This window comes from Numida meleagris, chromosome 10 (assembly GCF_002078875.1).
Source record: "Numida meleagris isolate 19003 breed g44 Domestic line chromosome 10, NumMel1.0, whole genome shotgun sequence".
In the NCBI taxonomy this organism is placed as follows: domain Eukaryota; kingdom Metazoa; phylum Chordata; class Aves; order Galliformes; family Numididae; genus Numida; species Numida meleagris.
The window spans coordinates 16,025,498-16,042,867 of NC_034418.1; the positions used below are offsets into that span (position 1 = coordinate 16,025,498).

Genomic DNA, 17,370 nt, shown 5'->3' on the forward strand with positions numbered 1-17,370 from the left:
ATCTTGGTATGATAATAAAATGTATGTATTAGAAATCCATTATTTCTTTTACAGTGAATGGGAAAAGCTGTTGATTGATTTACAGAAAGAAGCTGTGTACAGTTCTGGTACATGAACGTAAACTTATAAGAGGCGTAAACTTTAGCAGCTAGGATCATTCTTTATCAAAAACAACAGTGCTGTAGTGCAAAATCTGCACAAAGCAGTGGAAGAGTATCAAAGACTTAGTCTGAAAGTGCTAATTACCTTGAAATCTTGGTGTGATTACAAGGAAACAATGTCTGATGGGAGGGAGGTGGGGGATGGCTGTTTTGATTTTGTGTGCTCTTGGAAGGTGTAAGTAGCATTAGGAAAGGTTAACAAAAATAAAACGAATCAAAGAGGAAAGTGTAGGAATACTAAATAAGACATTTAATTATTTTTATCAAGAAAGCTGATAAAACAGTGCTTAGGATTAGTTCATCAGTGCTTAGGATTAGTAAGAAAAGAATCGAATTGGAGAAATTTTAAATGGGAACTTGTGTTGTTACTCCTTTCATCAGGGGGAACCCCTCTGGAGGGGCTGATTTTTCGCCCCATAGTGTGATAAGCCATCTTGTAAAACAGCGATAGTGTAATTGAAATCCATTTTACACCGTTTTCCCTTGGATGATTTAAAATTAGATCTATTTATATTCTATGGGTATAACCCAATGAGAGTATAAATGAAGTCACTAGAATTGTTTTTGTCCATGGGCAAAGCTGGTATCATTTACTGATTCATTACACTCTCAACAGGATCCTTTATTTCAAAAGGTACCTGGAATTATTACTGGCAATAGAACACTAAAGTAAAATAAGATTTGCATAAAAAATTAAAGTTAAGGGGAAAATGACAATAGTGATTAAAATTAACATTTGGTGACTATTCTGATTGGAATATTGCATTTAAATGTCTCACACATGGAGGATTTTTTTTTTACCCTCCAACTTAGAATGTACCTGTTTAACTAGAATATTATGTTCCTGATAATATGCCTGAAATAATAGGCAGTGCTTCCATTAATATTTTAACAATATAAACATCAGGCAAAGGTTGTACAACTAGAATCATGGAATATGCTTTTTGCATTAGGGTAGTAATTTTAGAAATAACCTCTGTCCATCTAGACCTGCTGATGTATGGTTGTCATAGCAAGTCAGTAATTGAGTTTTCTGGGCATTTTGACCACCAGTACAAATCTGCAAAGCAGATTACACAGCAGGAACACAATTTCCATCCTGACCTTTATAGCATTGCTTGCTGTTGTGGAAATTGGAATGTTTATGGAGGGAAGTACAGCCTAAGTGTTCCTAATTTGTACAAATGTGGTTTCTGATGTTAACCCAGTAAGCTTCATTTTGATTCATTTGATAGCAGATTATGTAAAGACTTGGCATTAGGGAGGTATCATAAAACTTATTATCTTTTATTACCTAGATGGAGAATATTGGTTTAGATGATTATAAATTGAAACCAGAAGAAAACTGCTGTGCAAAGATCGTGAAGAAAGCTGTTTCCCAGTGATCAGTCACAGACCTTAACACACATTCTTGTTCCCATTCTTCTGTATCAGTTGGGTCCAGGAAACATGTTAGGCACTTGCAGATCTAGATGCAGTTCTGGGGTAAGAATGAAGCACCTACTTGAAAAACCCTGTAGCAGGTACTGTCAGATACTTTGTCAGATGGTTCAGACTTGTCTGGAGATTGCCATAACCCAGTTGTGTCACAGCCTTCAGAACTTGGTGGTACCTGTCGGTTCCTGTGCCCTCTTCTGTCTCCTTGTTTGACCTCTGGTTTATGAGCTTGCTGTCACTGGCTGGTAGAGGCTAACAGTCTTGTTTATTGTGGACTGGATGGTTCTTTCTGTGTTAGCAAATACAGCAGGCCAGAAGAAGCAGATCCGTAGAGCAAAACAGTTGATGCCGAGGGGCTGATCTCCGTACTGTGTGCTGCGGTCTTTCACATCAAACAGCTCCAGTCTTGTACTCAGAACTGAATCACACCATGGCTGGAGCGTGTTAGCTGAATCCCAGGGCACGTTCACCAGTTGGATTTTGGCTGAAAGAAATCTAGATGCCAGACTCCAAGACCTCACCGTGGTGCAAACTGAAGTGTAGTAAGTGTGAGCAATAGGGTAGTTCACCCTCTAAGTTGTTTCCTAATCCTCACAGGCACAACAGTGTACACAAACCCTGCATGGGCACACTGCCAGGTAGCTTTCCTGGGATTGTTATTGTCAGCTGGCTGCTGTTAAATGGACTTGATTTGCCTGAACTATCCATCTAGGACTTGATGGGAAGGTGAAGAAAGGCACTGTGTGGATCTGTGATGTCTTGGAACAACGAGGTAAATTAGCACAAGTATTGTACTGGCATCCAGGCAGATCTCAGTGGGATAAACTTTGTTAATCTAATTTTGTCTTTGGCAAGATGATAGACTGTTTCATGGCAGTGAATCATAAGATAATCAGCATTATGTTTCATTTAGTTTCCTGCAGAAATGTGTGCTAATAAGTACAGTTTAGGAGTACAAAGGCACATAGTGTTCAGGACTTACGCTACATTAATGGTGTGTTGGTTGTTTCAGAGTTGACTTTGTGAGGAAATAAATGTGCTGTGTTTTGACTGAACTGCTTCAAATGTTCCCTCTGCCTTGTTCAGATACTCTTCTTGACACTATGAATATAAAGGTCATACTCAAAAAAAAGCTTAAGCTTTTTCTCTCTTCTGCTTTGGAGATGCCTTTTATGGGACGTACATTTGTGAAAGGCAATATTTACCTCCTGGAACTGCTGAGTATCCTCCTCTAAGCCTGCAGGAAGTACTTCAGGGCTTCTTAAACTTGATTCAGATTCAAGGAGGAACAAATTCAAGCACTGATAAGCATGCTTCACAGATCCTTTTGTTTCTTGGCTCAGTGAAGAATTCCTCTGTTTCAGGGCTGCAGGAGTATAATGTGTGTTTATCAACAAGATCAGTGATAACTGACATTGGCCACTGTCCACACAATTCAGGAAAGCAATTTGTTTCCAGGGAACAGAGAGGAGTGCTGACCAGCCGCATGTTATTGCTGTTGTATGAAATATTTCTATCATGAATTGGTTTACCCTCCGTGGGTTAAATGCTTGGAACTTCATTAGTTCCTAGCCTGCATTGCACAAACACAATCACAGGCACTCTGCTGCTGTTCACCAGCAACAAGATTTCCCAAGTTCTAATGCGATCATACTTGCAACAGGGAGGAAAATATTACCTTCGTCACTGTGCTTTGAGGAATTGAGGGATGCTGTTGTTTTTTTTCCTTTCAAAATGTATGTTTTGGGAGTGCTTATGCTCTTGATGCCACGATGATTTGAAGGCAGACTCTTGCATTCAAAACAATACAGAACTAAGTGCAAATCCATGGCAACCTACCAGTTTTACAATAAATGCAGCATCTTATATTGTGACACGAAAGCATGTATGCGTGATTGTTCATAAGCAGATACAGCTTAATAAACATGGGGAAATAAACTTTCTCAGCCAAGGCAAAGTCAGTGGAGCTGTGCTGGTATATTATATAGCAGCTTGAGGTTCTTCTTAGGCTTAACAATTTGAAGGCCGGTCACGATATTTCCTCTTGAAGTTACAGCAGAAGGTTTTAACTAATCTGTGTGTACCGACCTTTATTACGTGACCTTTGCACCCTTCATATGCACTAGGGAATCCTCATAGCAGGGATATTTTAATACAGAAATATTTGAAAATCTATCTCTGCTGATAACTGTGGTGGGTTACTGTGTTGGAGAAACTGGCCTCTTCATTTATGCTTTTGGTTTTAAATAGACTCATTTCAACCTATGGCAGGGACTTAGAATGATTGAATAATTTGCAACTAATAATTTATTAGAACAACTTTGCCCTTCGTTCTCTTCACAAATTGTCTGCAAACAGATTGTACAACTCTAATATGTTAATGGATGAAAATTATTTGAACTTTTTTTTTAGCAAATATCTTTTAGTCTGCAGATTATTTGAATTGCAAATCGTGACTGTTAAAATGAAATATATAACACTGCAAATAGAGCTGATTGGGTATTACAGGAGAACAATTTTTCTGGGAATATGCTGATTTGTCCAAATGAACGCGTTACTGAAATGACTCTTTGGAGTGGGGAGAGAAAAAATCCACTTTGAAAGAAATATTTGTAATCACAAAGGGAGTTCTTGTTTTGAGTACTCCTGAAAGCCAGCTTGAGGTTTAGTTCTTAAGCATTTGAGACAGCCAGGTTGAAGTCCTTGTTTGTAGAAGAGAACAGGGTCTTACCTTCCTTCCCTCATCTGCTGTGGTGCTTTAATGCAAGCGTTTTATTCTTTGGCCTTACATCTGGGCCAGATAGCTATCTGTATCGTGCACTTGGAAACAATTTCTTTCTTAACAGCTGCTGAAGGAGAAAATTTAGTCTTCATTTTGCTTCCAGATATACCTGTGAACTATATCTCCTAAGTGTAGTAAACAGATATTGATTTTCTTCATAACATGAGTACCTTATTACAATGATTAAACTGTACAACTTCCTTTGATATAAAAAATTGTAAATTGGTGAGCTGAAGAGGATTTGCATTACAAACTTCATTTTTTTAATTCATCAAGCTGTAATTCAAGCTCTGAGTGCAAAGCCTCAGACTGTGCTTTGCTTTTTACACTGCAGCAATTGGCATTTAATATAAACGCTGATATTATAATTATAAAAGCATTATATCTGTTAGAGCTGTTAATAGTCACATTTTCCCATTTTTTTAATTCTACATTTGTCAAAATCCTGACAGCATACTCTGGAACAATGTTAGATTGAATGTTGATATTGTTACTTAACAAGGAGATTGATTATGTCTTAATAGGATGTATTCAGTGCATACTACATGCAATTATCATCTTAAATGAACACGAGCATTTATTTAGCATGAACTGAAATTATTTAAATTCAAAGAATTTTCTTTCTGGCTATATTATAAAGGCATTAGTGAAAACTATGATACAGTATCACACTGCTAATATGTTCATATGCCTGAATACATTGTTTGTAAACATAATTATAAATAGAAGTGTGGTGGTATTGTTGCATTGTCATAGAAAATATTAACTGCCACAAAATAGTACACAACTCCCATTGGCAACAAGTATTCAGATAGCCTGAAAATATTGATATATTCAAATACTTGAAGCCCTTATGAGTGTTCTGAACATTCCGTATCATGTTTGTCTCATAGGCACTGTTTGTTTTGAACTTAGCAACAGAGTACTTTATGTGAATTTGGGAATTCTTCTTTTCCACTTTTTTTAGGTGAAGCACTGCAGTGCCAAATGAAGGCTTAGGTGTTTTGACACTGTGTGCCCTTTGCTGAACATGCAATTAATAGACCTCTTACGCTGCTTGAAGACCTAGCTATAGGCACTATATGAGGGACACCCAGGCAGGAGGAAACACTGAAGAGACACTTCCTGGAGTCCAATGGTTTCCTGGGCTTTGGTGTCCATCTGCAGTTTTCAGATAGGTGCTTAGGTGATGCAGGGATTCATTCACAACCTGAAGTCTTTTCCTGGATCTTTAAAATTGCTGGAAGAAAAACTGCAGAATGTACTGACTTTGGTGGCAGGCTGATGATATGAAGAAATACAAAAGGGAAAAATGGCATTTTTTGCTGAGATGATTCTTTTTCAACTACTATATATACAGTTTAAATATGAGTAGTAAAAACAATGTTGTGAAGATCTACAGGAAAATAGGTTGAATGACTGTTGAAAGCTGTTTGAATTACAGATGAAACAAAAGACCAGTGTAGCCTAAAATTCTGAACCCAGTCCATCTTCATATGTCATAGAAGATTAAGCCTTGATCCACATTCTTCTTAGTTTAGATTCAGCTTCACAAATAGACTTCCAAATGCGCAGTACTGTGTCCTTCCAAAAAATACATTATCTACTGAAAATAGGTAGTTGTGTTGGAAAAACAGAAAGCATTATTTTAGTAAATAGAATTTCCAATGCATGCTGTGCTTGGAAGTACTCTAAAAGGGACCAGACTTTCAATTTTCAGGCAGAAAGAAGTGTCTTTCATGCACATGCAATCCATACACCAATTTCATAGATTAGTTTTAGTCATAAGTACTTCAAGTGCCAATGGCAAAAAGAGGTCTTTGTTAGAAGAGTTTTCTCATGCCCTTCTTTCTTATGAAACTGCATTATCTACTCTACTCCACCCTTCTTAATATTCAAATAAAATGTCTGACCAAAACTTTTGAACTTCAGAAGTTAAGAATTTAATTCTATGTTAAGCATCTAAACAAGCGTCTTGATTTTTCCTTCTGAGTTCATAACCCCAGTGAAGTTGATGCAAAGTTGCAAGTATATTAATTCATTGACAGACATTTTTGTTTTACTTAGGAGCCTAAATTCAGGAGAGAGGTAAAACTGGTGTATCTGTTTTTGATGGTGCAGACAAGCTAAATTTTCTGTTTCCTCCCAGACCTGAACAAAAAGGTTACCATGGACATTGAATCTAGATAAACAAATTATGCACTGCTTGGTTGTGTCCCTTTATTGAACTACCAGAGCTTGATTTCTGTCTCAGTGAAGACATCCAATTCCTCAGATACTGCACTTCCTTACCTGTAGAAGCCTTTCTTGGTTGTCTCTGCTCCCCTTTCCAAGTTACAGAGAGTGACTTTGCTGTTCTAGCAGTACCAGGGCTCTGGGAGTCCATGTACAAAACTGGGAATTCAGGATTTGTACATATTTGAAAACACTAGTGGTCCTAAACTTTTCTTTAATCATGCGTTATAGTTCCATTTGTTCCAGTCTTACATTTTGAGTCCTACTATACTGAGGAAATTCCTGCTGAATTTAAATGACACATGAGTACTTTACAGCCTGCAACTGATAGCACATGCCAAGATTTGGACTGGTACTGCTGGCGATGTGAAGCACTGCTAGTGGCTTGCATTTCTTACGTCACTAATAGTTTTCTTACTGTATTTGTAGGAAATACATATTAAAAGCTTAAAACTTAACAGAAAATCATCGTTATCTGGTTCCATTCTACACTTGCTACAAGTCATTATCTGGTTTATTCTAACTGCCTGTAGACACACTGAAGTGTTTATTTTCCACTGTTGTGATCAGATCTTTCTGGCTTTGTCAGGAATCTGAAAATATGATGAAGGGCCTTTCTGGCATTTTGTTAGTTACCAGGGCCGATCCAGGGATGTCGAGTTGGCAGGGAGTGAGATGTGATACAGATGTTAGCGCTGGTGATATTGGCAGTTGGTGGGCCTTCGAAGAAAAGCTCTTCTGACACGGCTCACCTCCTTGGCAATCCAAACAATTTGCCAGTGTCACCCCTGCCGTGGCTAAATGACTTCAGTGAAAATTTATGGGGATAGGAATGGGTCCCCTGCTGTAACTACACAAACTCTCTCAACAGTGCAACCCTCCACAAAGTTACGGCTATAAATAATATGCCACAGAAACAGCGACTTAATGTTCAGTTATTCAAATCATCTATCACCTGTTTTAAAATGTAGATCCACTTCCTTGAGAGTTGCTGCATATTTGTATCACTAATGCCAAAGTATCCAAATGGATTGTTGGTTTTTTTTTGTTTGTTTTTCAGAAGTGTTTTGTAGGGACAGTCTGAGTGACTGGGGGGTGCTCAAATGGTGGTGGGCGCTGCAGTTGTCCCTGGGCCCCACAGTGCAGTGTGGATCAAGTAGGGAAGGAATGGTGATGAGGAAGTGAATGGGGGCTGCTGTTCTTCTCCACTGCCCCTCTCCACAAGCTGTCATTCCTCAGAGAACAGAAGCAACTGTGGGGAGATTCCACGCTGAAGTGGAAGGCCTGGGCCTTCTGAGAGGGCAGTGGCCAGGAGCTGCCAGGCCAGCTCGTGCTAGGCACAAACCCCTCAGATCCGTGCTGCCATGCCCCTCAGGATCCACCAGACAACCATGTAAATCCAAATAGCTGCTGGGGACTGAGCTGAAGTAACTGAGCTGGAATGTGAGAAATGCTAAGAAGTCCTCTACTACGATCTCCTCATGTAAAGAGAGCATCTGATGGGAAAAAGCCTCTTGGGTTTGGATGTGTTGGGAGTTGCTTTCCCTAACAAAGCAAATATTTGGTGACAGAACTAGCTGTAGAAAGTGCTGCATAGCAGGAAAAGTGTGAAGTATTCGTAATGATATGTGATACTATTCAAAATTCAGTGTTTTCCACATTCCATTGCAAGCTTAAACATTGGACTCCTGTCACAGAAATTTCTGCTGCAGTAGACACGATTTCCAGCATAAATAGTTCTTGCTTTCAACAGAAAATGGGACAGTTTTCAAAGGAAAAAAGGCCAATTTATGAGTAAAAAAAGGGCTTCTTTTGAGTGAGGACGTTTATAAACACAAAATGATAAATGGCTTTGCAAGTTTTCCATACTGTAATAACTTCCTAATGAAAATAATGAAAAAGTTGCTTTTAGAGAAGGGGAGAGAAGTTTCATACAGTTTTTAATACATTGAAAACATTTTAGAAAGGAAGCATGAAAACTGTAAATCTTGTTCCACTTCGTAACCTGAATTTATGTTGGAGACATCACTAATATTTCTTCATGTATATTTATGTTATGATATAAATCAAAATCTTGTCCTGAGTTTGCTGCCTTCTGTGATGAATTCCATGAAATAATGTAAGACTTAAGGAAACACTTTTCTTAGGACTCTCTAAGTGACAGTGGCAACTGATTTTCTAGTAGTCCATATGTTTTTGGGACTTCTGGCTTGACTCATTGATTTTACATGCAAATATATTGCTTCATAACAGGTTGATCTGATGAGCAAATGATTGAGTTGCTTTTGTCTTGGCCTGAAATGCTTCAGGAATTGGAACCTCCTTTTTCATACACGCTCCAAGAAGAGTTTTGTATGTACCCAGGAAAATGCACAGTGTACTATTTAGTGAATGGTTTTGAATCCATTAGCTATAAAGCAGACTATGTGGCCTAGGAGGTTGCTTCAGTAAGCTAGAGATGAAAAATAAGTCTGTTTTAAATTGTAGCTGGTGAGATGTTCTCTGCTACTGGATAAGCCTTGTTCTAGCTTCTTTGGTTCTGCTTCATCAGGCAGCGTATGGATGGCAGACAGAGATCGGTGTGTTGGTGTATGGAATTTCACACTAGTTTCCTCCCAGCATGTTATTTCTGTGGAGTAGTGTTGGCTGAAGGACATGGGATGAGTGATGTCAAAGATATGCAGCCTTAGTTCTTGTAGGCACAGATGGCTGATAGAGCTGCTTTGAGGATAAAAAAGCACTTGAGTGAACCACCCTTTCTGGTACTGTTACATAGCTTTTCTCCTGAGTTCAGGCTTGTTTTTCTAGAAAGTTTTGAAAATCCACTACATATGATATTCTTACATGTAGCTTTAAAGGTGGTTGCAATACCTTCCCATCTGTGTTCTCCATCGATGATGCAGCACATACCTTCAGGCAGATGGTTCCATATGAGGCAGCCATACAAATGGGGGAAATAATCATTTTAATTAGATGCCCAGTCTTGTCTCCACTGAAATCTATATCAAAACTCTGTGTGTTTCATGGGAGAAGATTCTGATGCTGGTAATAAGTTTTGATGGGATGTATTAATATTCAGCTGCCCAGTGAACAAACAGATGTACTTAATGTCAGAAGTGAGAGAAGTGAGTTACAAACGCTCTAACGTTTCCACTGTAGAGCTGTGGCTGCAATTTCTTGTTTTTCACTGAGTCACAGCTGTTTTTCAGAGTTGGTAAAATAAAGATGGCTTTTCTTGCAGGCCTATGTTATTAGTGCTGTCGTGTTGTACAAGAGGTAGACAGTCAGATAAGTAACCATGGTATAGAAATTGGATACACAGATATAAATCACATTTGCTGTGTAAAATATCGGGTAGTTGTTGCCTGTTTTAGAAACTGCTTTCTTGTTTTTTACAGAGAAGCAAACTTAGATTACCATTCTAAATGCTAATATGCAGACTGAATGAGATTTAATAAAGTAAAATGAATGTATATGTAGATTGTGGCATTAGTATTTAATTGTGTACCCATCATAACACTGATGAGACAAGCTCCTAAATACCAGAGCACTGAAGTGAAAGCTTTCTCTTAAAGAGCAATTATATTTTAATTTCTTCTCTCTTTTCTAATCTTCTTAAATAATAGGTTATATATTGTTTAGTAGTATTCATCTGCATTCCTTCCTACTGTATTCCAAATAACGTGTCCATTGTCATGGCTGAAGCTCAGAGAAAACTGTGCTTACGTTTTTGTAAAACATTAACTGTGTCAGATCCATTTCTGTACCATATTTTGACAGACCAAATTAAAATCTTCATGTGAAGTAAAAGTCATACATAATTGTGTGTTGTTTTAAAACTTTTTTCTGTAATTTTTCCAGACTATGGAAACCCCAAAGTACGAGCTGGTTATTGAAGCTAAGGATATGGGCGGTCATGATGTGGGACTTACTGGAACTGCAACTGCCACTATTCTTATTGATGACAAAAATGACCACCCACCAGAATTTACCAAGAAGGAGGTAAGGACTTGCCATTTGTGTTCCACAAAATGTTGCATGTAATTGTAATTGTTTCTAAATATAAAGATGTTCCTTAATGGAAGAGGAAAATACTTAGGCATCTTTTTATCTCAATGTGATAGACTTTCCCAATGCTGTTCTTTTTTTCTTTTATGTTAATAAATTCATATACATCATTTCCAAAACACAGTGCAACCACAAGGTAAAAAAATTACATCAAGGTATATCATTCAGAGCTTGGCTAGTGGGGTGAAAACTTGTAAAATAAGATTGCTAATGGTAACTTTCTCCTTTTGTTCTTCTGGGGGAAAACAGAGAATTTCCTCCTGCCTGCATTCTAGCTTAGGGCTTTTGCTGATAGAGGGAGCATGGATGACAGCAATATGTTTTGTCATGGCTTCTGTACTTCATCTGTGAAAAAGCTAGAGTCATTGGTTCTGTATTGAAAACTATGGTCCTAAAAGCTTTAATTTCATCTAACAGGTTAAATTTTCAAGGAAAGTTTTTTTCCCTGCAAGTTGAATTCCACTGAACAGCACTGAAAATCTTGGGGAAAAAGAAAGTTTCTAGTTTCAGGCAAAGCATGCACCTAGTTTCCTGCCTTTCCCACACTACTTTCTCTTACCTACCTTATTAGCCTTCTTGCACCTTATTAGCATTAGTTTTTACATCTGGTATCTGGAGAAAATTAAAGAATATAAGTTCTACCTAATAACAGCTGGTTTAGATTTTATTATAAATATTTCCTGAAGCTCCGCAATTTTTAAGGAATATTCCCAAAAGATGACAAGTAAGCCCTAGGAATGCTGTTTTTCAGGTAATTTGAAAAGAAAAGGGAAGAATATTGTTGTAAAGGCGTTGTTTTCCCTTAAATGTTTTTTTTTCCTTTATATGTCTTTTTTTGTATATTTTTCCTTGCCTAATTTTAGCAGTTTGACAACAGATTATTTTGAAATAAATTGCTGCAATTTTACTTGAATAATTACTTCTTTTATAAATGCATATTGAGTAAGGTCAAAAAAGAAAGGAGGAAGATTACAAAAACAAGGAAAAAAGAATAAATAGGAAACAGTAACAATTTTGCCAATAGGAATATTAATTTTTAGTTAGCCTGTGCTAACTAAGTGGCCCTAGAATTGCCCTTTCTATCAGGCTTTCAGTTCTGTGAAAGTTGTTTCCTGGCAACCTGTAGTTGAAATATATTTAAAATATTGTATTATTTTAGCCTTCTTGAACATAATTGATAAACTTATTAGGACAACACAGTTATTTACAGCTAGGAACTAATTGCATTCATCAATAGTGAAAACAGTTCATGCCTTCAGAGTACTGTTTACTTGAATTTCCAAACTTTCCTTCCAAAAGAAGAAATCTGTATTGCTTATATCCTGTTTGCCAGAAGAGTCTCCTCTGGCTAGCATGTAAAACTCTTGGGTGCCTACTTAGCCCCTAAATTTAGTGTTAGACAATGCCTGCTTCTGTGGAAATTCAGAAATGTTTATAAATTCATTCCAGGCAATGATAGTAAAAGATACTTTGTACTCTTAGAAATCTGGTTGTGTCAGTATAGAAACAGAGCAGGAAGTGTGAAGGGACAGCATTGTGTAGTTGTCACTTTATGTGACACCAATTTTCCTATAGATATATCTTTTTATCTATACGTATATAAACATACATTGTGACATGGTTTTGAATGTGTAACTACTACTTAGAGATGTTAATGACCTCAGAAATCTTCTGCCTTGCTAAGTTGTATTCTTATCCCATGTATAAAGCAGAAAAAGTCAGGCTTTAGATGGATGGTATCGGGTCCCTTTACAAACATATACTCTAATTAAGTTATGTAGTGTGAGAGAAGGGAGAGTGCCAGTTAATAAAGCTAATGCCACTTGCTTTGGCTTACCGATTAAAATACTTAGCTATTGTATTTAAATACGAGATGCATACTACAGGACTACTGATTTGAAGATGTCTTGAAAGAAAAAGGCATATTCTACAAGATAACTTTAGAAAGCATAAATATAGTAAATGTAAAAGTTTAATTTTTATATATTTAGAGATGGCTGCTTTAGCATTAGGCTAGTATGGTATTGCAGTATTTTCATAGCTGTCTTCTTTCTCTTTAAAGATACTTTCTCTCGGTGTCTTTTTCCATGTTATAAAACAAATGGATATTTACTGGCCTGTATTTTCTTCTGACGGTATAATTTTTGCCCAGTATATCTATGGCCTTTGTTTACCATGTGCTGCTGATAGCTCAGTTAAACCATATTTTCAATGCGTTCTCTTCATCTGAAACCATAAGGGCCAAATTTGTTCCTGATATGACAAAGTGAAAGACAATAAAGTTGTAAGATCGGGATTTTATTCTAAATATTTTCTCACCATTACTTAAATGTCTGTATGCTGTGTTAGTATAATACCAGGTACTTAAGCTGTGGACAAAATGAAGTTTTGCGGAATGCATAGTTAGATATCTTTTTAAAGATATATATATGATTTCAATAACATTAATGCCAAGTAAAAAGTTAATAATTTTTCAAGCTTCCTTTAAAGTTGAACATTTCTCTGTATATTTCTATTTCCAAGAACCTTGTATGTGTTAGGAGGTGTTTCTTTGAGTTCTCATTTCAAAGCAATCTCAGCCATGCTTGAACAAGTCTCTCCATTGGAGATAAAATTTATCTTTTGACACTTGGCTGATCTTCCTCTTCTTTTCTCCAGAACTTTTGACTGTACTTGAACTCTTGTGAAACAAGTCTGTGGATCTACACCTAAGCAATGATACTTTTCTGTGTACTGATATTTATTATAGTTAATCCTTAGAGATCAGTTTCTTATACACCTATTCAAAATGCACGTTAATGGGTTTATTTGATGTTTTCAGAAAGATCTAAATGTTCTTTTGCTGCTGCATGCAGCTTCTCAGTAGCTTCAGTAGTGTTTACTCAGGTTTTGCTGGATAAGAATGTGTTCATCTTGGGAATCTGTTCTTCCATCTGCTGTTATTTTTCACCAGCATACCACAACCATGTTATTGCAATGCAGTTATGGCCTTTGTTCTTTCATTTGTGGTGCGTCAAGGTATAACCACAGAACTTGAGCAGCTTGGCTGTGATCCACCAAAGCACTTCCATTAACTTCAGGAGAGTTGTGTAAGCCCTTGAGGTTATGTGTCAGGTACTTTGATGGGTTAATATATTGAATATTGCTTTGGGAGATTCAGCCCTGTTAATTATTTTGTTACTGCCCCATTTCTCTACACATCTCAAAATATCTGCTTTGTTCTATTTCACATATATACTTACTTGTCTTTCCTTAGCCACTGATTTCAGATGCTGGGGAGAAGAATGCAGTGATGGGGGTTAATAGGATAATTGTTCTTTAGTCTACCTAGTTCTCACGTTGTCCTTCACCACAGATCTGGGACAGCAGCACTTCCACTGAGAATTAGTTGGACCTGTCAGAGCATTCTCACTTGTGCATTAGAAACTGAGACATAATTTTGGCCAGGGGACAGTCTTGTTCTTGAGACAGTTCCTCTTTCTGCTACTTCCATCCTCGCCATCAACTTCATCCTTTTCTAGGAGAAAGCGCTGTACAATAGAAAGAGTTTTGTAACATCAGGAGAATAAGGTTTGGGGAAATATTTTTCCTATTTTAGAGGTAGATTATTTTTTTCTAACATCATGTGAAGTGATCTTTCCTGCCAGATAAATTTTCCAGTTAAATAAAGCAGCTTGCCTCCTGTGAACAAGATAAAATTTGTATGATTTGACAAAACATCACCTGAGTGAAATTTGAGATATACTGGAGCTGTGAGTCCTAAGTGAAAAATAAGATTTGCTCACATTTTGAATACCTACTGACACATGGTTTATAAAAGAGTAATAAATGACTAATATGTGCTTTAATAAATGATTAATCAATTCCTATAGAGACCTGAAAGCGAATAGGTTGCTTGTCACCATGATTTATGATGACTTCCAGCTCTGTCTTCTGATTCAGTTGTGCTACCCACTGGGGTAAAACAGCCCTTGGAGTACAATATGCATCTCCGTCTGCTCGTGGTTGGAAGAGGATATGAGACTTTCAGAGCACCATCTGGAGAGATTTATTTTTCAATTCAGGCTGTTGAGAAACACACTTGTAGCTTGGAGAGTCCCTGTCTTATTCTTGATAGTGCCTAGATCATGTTGAAGACCAGTTACGGAGCTAAAAGCACTACTGAGGTTCCTCCTGGCCTTCTTTTCCGTATTTCTTTTACAGAAATTAATTAGACATAATATTATTTTCCATCCTAAATATACCTTATGAACACGGACTGGATGTGTCCATTCAGACTGAACATTCAAAAACAACAAATCTCACTTTCCCTTCTTCAGTGATCTGAAAGTCAGCACTGATGCTACCTTGCCTTTCAGGGAAAAAATTTTCATGTTGCTTTTTGAGACTCCTAACTAATCTCATTCCTTTATCTGTGTGTCTTTATATGTGTGGAGATAAGCAAGACCCTACATTTGGGCCTGTTAATGGTACGTGATTCCCCTTGTAAAATATTCCTCTAGAATAAGCAGATCACCAGACAACTAGAGATCACCAGAGATGAGCATTGTGGCCACCCTTTTTTTTTTTTCCTAGCGCTGTAAATACAAGTAGCAAGTCTACTGAAATGTATCTTACCTTTCAGAACTACCCCACACTAGGCAGATTCTTGCATGTACCTTTTTGTTCAGCTTTACCTCTTTGTACTCTTATTCCTGTACAGATCTTAACACTGAAAAAAACCTGTGTAGTCTGATGTCATTTTCCTTTCCTAGAATTTGAGATAATTACATCTTCTGTTGTCATCATTGATGTGGAGGGCAAATTACGACCTTATCCTTCTTTTATTCTTATGTAATCAGGACTGTGCTTGGAGAAGACTTGTAGCTTATGTTATATTCTCCATTTCTTAAAATAAGGAAATAACCCTTGTGTTAATTCTGTGACATATTGGTTTTTCCCTAGAAATATTAACACAGGATATTCAGGAAAACAGAAGAGATGAAGTAGTCCCATAACTGACTTGTATTCTGTCATGTCTGAGCCAAAGCAAAGATCTAGGTGTAAATGTGTTTCTACTAGAGTCCATTTGCAAAGAATTTACTAATTTAGTTTAGAAAATATCTATTAGTCAAATGGGAAGCATTTATCAAATCCATATGAAAGGAAACAAGCATCTGAATGGTGACAAACATATATTTATTTGTAATTGAAGACTATGAGTATTCTGTTCTCACTGCTGGAATAGCACAGCATTTGAAATTTACATTAAATTTCTATAAATTGCACCACTTCTTCATGGTTAATAATTGGTCATTACTCTCATTCATGTGGTAAAGTCTGTGGCATTCACAGTTTTCTCAACTGCTCTGAGCAGCAGAACTCATTACAAAATCAAAGAAGCAGTTTAGGAACCTAGGTCTATAAATAACCTAGGCATTTAGATTTCATTTTTAGAATAGTTTTAGATGCCAAAGATAAATAAGAGCTCACTAGACTTAAAAAATGGGTGTAAAGGCGCATTACTCTCACTAGAATTCTAAAAGCTGATGTTAGGAGCAGAGATTGCTTTGACCCTCAGTGTAATTAGGATGCCAAATGTTTATCTTCCTTCTAAATCTGGTCACTTTTGAAGAACTTGAAAAACTGCTTGTAATCAAGAGAAATGTTAATATTTCCAGGCTGTGTTGTGACAATACCAATCTAAGGGCATGTAGAAGACTTACGTAAACAATCTGGCTATCTGAGTAATTAAATTACCTTGGTGTTATTTTTTTCTTCTTCCTCAGTACTGTGTGTTGCTTCTTATCAAAATTAGCCGGCTTGAGGTTTCTCATGTGATGAGAAATGCTCAGCACCACTCAGGATTGAATTGCCAATGACCTTAGAAACAAAGAAGCTGCTTCATTGTTACAAGTAAAAATGAAATTATTACAGAGAGAGAACAAATGCTCTTACTCTGTGCATTGACAGAAATAGAGGAGTGTTCAGTAAAGCAAACAAAAAACCCCACAACTACTTAGAAGACCAGTATTTCCTGTACTCATCGAGATTCATACTGTGAGCATAATGATTGGTATTCATGTGGCTTTCAGTGAGCTATCTGCATAACCAGTGTAAGCACTTTGTTCAAGAACTTCTGCAAAATATGTTTAACACTGGGTCCATCCACTTATCACATAATTAGAGCTGGATGCACTGCATAGTGGTAGGCAGCAGACTTCTGCATTTATCTTTGCTCACGAGGGGTGAGTTCATTGCTTTGTTTCTCTCCACCAAGGTCATGAAATACATGAAGTTGTCTATTTAAACTCCAGATAAACACATTTCAGTGGTACATAAAACAACAGAGTGCCTGCTTTATAATCTGAAAGCAGCTGAGAAACACTTGTATATAAGTACAGGAAAGGTTCTATGAATAGAAATGATCATTCAAACAGTGTGAAATTAGGGAGGAATAGAAAGTCTCCTCATCGCTTCTCCAGATCTGACTTTTCCCCAGCATTCTTGATCTGCAGTGAGCTCATAAGTAAGCTTGTATTTTTGCCAGTCCTTTTCTCTCCCTATTTTTTTGTTTCTTTTTTGCCCTTTGCTTAGTGTCTTTGATTTGTTATGATCAGCTGATCTGAGCATCCTTGACGTGAACCTCTGCGCGAGTCCTTGGCTTTCGTAACCCTTTGGTTATTCTCAGAAGGTCAGCAGCAGCCG

At 37.2% G+C, this 17,370-nt stretch overlaps 1 protein-coding gene across 8 annotated transcripts in view; it reads left to right on the forward strand.

The window, feature by feature from the left end:
- Positions 1 to 17,370, forward strand: part of CDH13 (cadherin 13) — a 449,261-nt gene that overhangs the window by 351,465 nt on the left and 80,426 nt on the right. For all 8 annotated transcript variants that reach the window (XM_021408564.1, XM_021408562.1, XM_021408556.1 and 5 more), the window contains one exon: positions 10,477 to 10,617. In XM_021408564.1, coding sequence (XP_021264239.1) covers positions 10,477 to 10,617 — 141 coding nt within the window. The remainder of the gene's footprint in view (positions 1 to 10,476; positions 10,618 to 17,370) is intronic.